At 35.6% G+C, this 3,990-nt stretch overlaps 1 protein-coding gene across 1 annotated transcript; it reads left to right on the top strand.

The window, feature by feature from the left end:
* Positions 1–1,360: 1,360 nt before the first annotated feature.
* Positions 1,361–3,020, top strand: LOC104904903 (hypothetical protein). The gene has a single exon (XM_010693324.3). The coding sequence runs from the start codon at positions 1,528–1,530 to the stop codon at positions 2,935–2,937; it is 1,410 nt and encodes a 469-aa protein (XP_010691626.1). The 5' UTR covers positions 1,361–1,527; the 3' UTR covers positions 2,938–3,020.
* Positions 3,021–3,990: the final 970 nt, after the last annotated feature.

The following is a 3,990-nucleotide window of genomic DNA, read 5'->3' as shown; positions in this document are numbered from 1 at the left end:
GAAGAGCTTTGAAACATAAAAGTTGTTGTAGCCTAAAAATCAAGGGCTACCAAGATGACACGTGGCCTCATCAGAGCCCTACATGTGGCGCATGCACAAGAGGTAAAGTACACAGGGTCAGAAGGTTATATGGCTAAAAGTACATTTCTCTGGAAAAGGTGTACTAAAGCCCCTCTTATGGCCCAAAAATTGTACTTAGGCCCAGCTAAGGCAGCCTACATCTCTGAATAAAGGTGAGGTGTATTAGTCAATCAGCACCTGCCACGTGTCACCATTTTACTGCTTAGCCAATCAGATGCTCCCAAATTAGGGTGACATCAAGGTACAACAGTCATTTCAAACAGTATAGATAGTCCTTGAAATCAGGGGAAAGGTACGTTTTTCAGAGCACAGTACTGTTATTCTGCCATAAATTCTCTCTCTCTACTTTCTCTCTCTAAAAGTTCCTTCATATCCCTGATATCTGACTTAAGCATCGGAGGGGGGAATACCACCCAAACCTCCAGGGCGGGTCCCTTTTTGCAAGTTGCTGATCGGAGTCCAGAATCGGGATTCGAGCCCAATCATTGTTGCACAAGTCTCCAAATTAAGAACCGGAAGTTGGGAGTTGTTGTATTGCATTACTAGTTTCGTACTACGTAACAAAAGTCTAGAGCCAAATATCAGCACATAAATGATTTCAATGGAACTTTTCACTTTCTACATGTCATGATATTATTTATTCAAAAATATTTTATTTTTGCAAGTTTTAAACTTGTATATTTCAAAAAATATATTTTTTTAAAAATAAAAAATATACCAATATTCACATATTTTTATTCTTATAAATAGACATTCATTTTGATGTAATTTCATCATATTTTTATTTTATCATTCTCTAACCATTATAATACAAATACTAACTGTTTATACACAGACACTATGTGTTGTTTGTGCACATAATATATGTTGTTTGTGTATCAACATATGTTGTTTGTGCATAAACAAATATTGTTCGTATTATTTTTTAAACACTATATGTTTATATACAAACATTATATGTTATTTGTACACACAATATATGTTGTTTGTGTATCAACATATGTTGTTTTTGTATAAACAAATAGTGTTCGTATTATTTTTCTTTATATCTAAATAATAGTTAAGAGTATGGTAAAAAATAAAAATATGATGAAATTATATCAAAATAAATGTCTATTTGTAGAGAATAAAAATATATGAATATTGTTGTATTTTTTATTTCTTTAATTTTTGAGATATACAAATTTAAAAATTGTAAAAATAAACTTTTTTTTAGACAAATAATATTATAACATGTGTTCTAAACGTATGGTGCCACATGACTGTTAGAGTGTTGTTAAATGTCTAATTAGACATTTATCACTCCTTATAAAGTCTACCACATCTTTAAACTTCAATCCCAAACAATTTGTCAGAAAATAACTCTTCCTCCTCCACCAAACTAGCTTCTACATATATAAACACCACACCAATTTATCTTGAGAGTTTTAATCAACTTTCCAAACTATGGCAGAAATCAAACTCATCTCAGAATATTTTGTAAAACCAAAACATGAGGTTGAAGATGCAAAACAACCTTACTATTTATCACCTATTGAGATAGGTATGCTATCAATTGATCCCATACAAAAAGGTCTCCTTTATTCCCTTAATAACTCTACTTATAATGATGTTAATTATGATCGAACTAAAGTTATATCTCATCTCTTAGATAAGCTTAAACACTCACTTTCTTTAGCCCTCGTACATTTCTACCCATTAGCTGGTCGTTTCGCTACACAAAAATACCTCGACGAGCACGCTTGTTCGATCTTCGTCGATTGTACCAAGGGCCCTGGTGCAAGGCTTATGCATGCTTCCGCCATAGATGTTACTATATCTGATATTATGTCTTCCATTGATGTTGCAACATGCGTACGATCTTTCTTTGAGTTGGGTGAAAAAATGGTTAATCATGATGGTCATACAAGGGCTTTGTTATCGATCCAAGTAACGGAACTATTAGATGGGGTGTTTATAGGGTTTACTATGAATCATAGTGTGTTAGATGGTACATCTTTTATCCATTTTGTTACCATGTTATGTGAATTGTTTAGATCTGATGTGTGTTGTAGTGACACTACGACAAATATTTCACGTGTACCTATTTTTAATTGTAAGCCGTGGATAAATAATGCTTCTGATGATATGGTTCTTAAATTGCCTCATTTAGAGCCGGAGGAGTTTATTGAATATGGGTATGAACCCGGCCCTTTAAGGGAGCGGATCTTTCGATTCTCACCAACATCGTTGGCAAATCTCAAGGCTAAGGCTAACCAAGAATGTGGAACACACAATGTAATATCCTCATTTCAAGCCTTAAGTGCTCTTGTGTGGAGGTCTATCATCCGAGCTCGAAACGTGTCATTGGATCAATCCACAAGTTGCTCCATGCTAATTAATGCCAGGAGTAGGTTCGACCCGCCATTATCGGATGACTACTTTGGGAATTTTATTTCCTCAACAAATTCGGTTTGTAGCGTGGGTGAGTTGTTGGGCCATAGTTTGGGCTGGGCTGCAATGCATTTGCACAAATCTATTGCGGCCCAAGATGTAAAAGCGATTATCAATTTATATAAAGCATTTTGTGAACCCCCAAGGGTACTAAAGCGTGGTGCGATTTCGGAATTTCATGGGCCAAACAATGTGGTTATAGGAGGTTCGCCTAGGTTTGATATGTATGGGCCTGAATTTGGGTTGGGCCGTGCTTTGGCTGCTCGCATGGGCTACCCAAATAAGAGTGATGGAAAGGTGACTGCAAACCCTGGAAGTGAAGGAGGAGGAGGAAGTGTAGATTTGGAAATTTGTTTAAGACCTCATTTTATGGGTGCCCTTGAAACTGATTTGGAGTTCATGAGTGTTGTATCTTTGTGCTAAGAAACTAGATTTATGCTATCAATATTTCCACGAGTCTACACTTGACATCTCTTTTGAATGTCAGATGTCCCTATATTTTTTTTTTAAGAAAAAAGCACTTAGATCATTCATATTACAAACATAATACATATATAAAAAAAAAATATTATAGAATATACGCAATATGATCCCTTGTCTCTGTATCTTTTCATCCTATGTGCGGAACTCTTAGCTCGATCTTTGTCTTTCCATGTCAGTGGGCTGACAAACCTATTGGTGTTAAAATTGGGAAGGTTGGCCTCAGGGTGCCTTTCCTAATCTTTGCTGGTGATACAATGATATTCGTTGGATCCAACTCCAACAGTCAATGTTATTAAGGGTATTCTAGCTAAGTATTGTTCTATGTCAACTAGTTAATTTCCATAAATTTGCTTTCCATAAATTTGCTTTTTAGTGCTCTAGTAATGTTTCCGAGGATGATATTCTCGAAATGATAGAGAAACCATATTATGGTTCTATACAACTCGGAACTTTTGGTTAGTCTTCTAGCGTCTACCAAAGTTCAGGATATTCAGGCATACAATCATCGAGTTTCGCAACATTGACGCTATGTTTCAAGGTGCCGAATCATGAAGGTTATTCAAGACTCAAGAGGAAGTTGCTCACGCTCATGAGTTAGCGAAACTTTTTCTCTAGCTTTCCTTTTATTACTCGTTAGGTTTTTTCTTGTATGATTTTTCTTTCTCAATAGATTAACCATAATCAACCTATCAATCTGTCATCTCATAACTAAGAGTCTAATATCATATAATGTCATAATTACTTCGAGCTTGAAGCACTATTTCAGTATTTCGGAAGATGTCTGTGGTTAAGGCGCAAACAAGAAAAAAGTTAACAATTCACACTCACAAGTCACGAGACTCACAACTGACAACACGTCAATCTTCATCCTGAAATACTCTCCGAATCTGAAAAACAATAGTGGCAATCTTCAGTACTCAATAAATTGCAATTCGTTTGGACTCGTAACCTGATGGTTCACCGAAAATTATCTATACATAGGGACATCGATAA

The sequence above is a fragment of the Beta vulgaris genome, chromosome 9, assembly GCF_026745355.1.
Source record: "Beta vulgaris subsp. vulgaris cultivar EL10 chromosome 9, EL10.2, whole genome shotgun sequence".
In the NCBI taxonomy this organism is placed as follows: domain Eukaryota; kingdom Viridiplantae; phylum Streptophyta; class Magnoliopsida; order Caryophyllales; family Amaranthaceae; genus Beta; species Beta vulgaris.
Note: the sequence above shows the minus strand (reverse complement) of the source record. Positions and strands in the feature narration are given on the sequence as shown.

Bases quoted from the DNA above. Each gene is read 5' to 3' on its own strand.
- LOC104904903 (XM_010693324.3), top strand. From the start codon at position 1,528: ATGGCAGAAATCAAACTCATCTCAGAATATTTTGTAAAACCAAAACAT.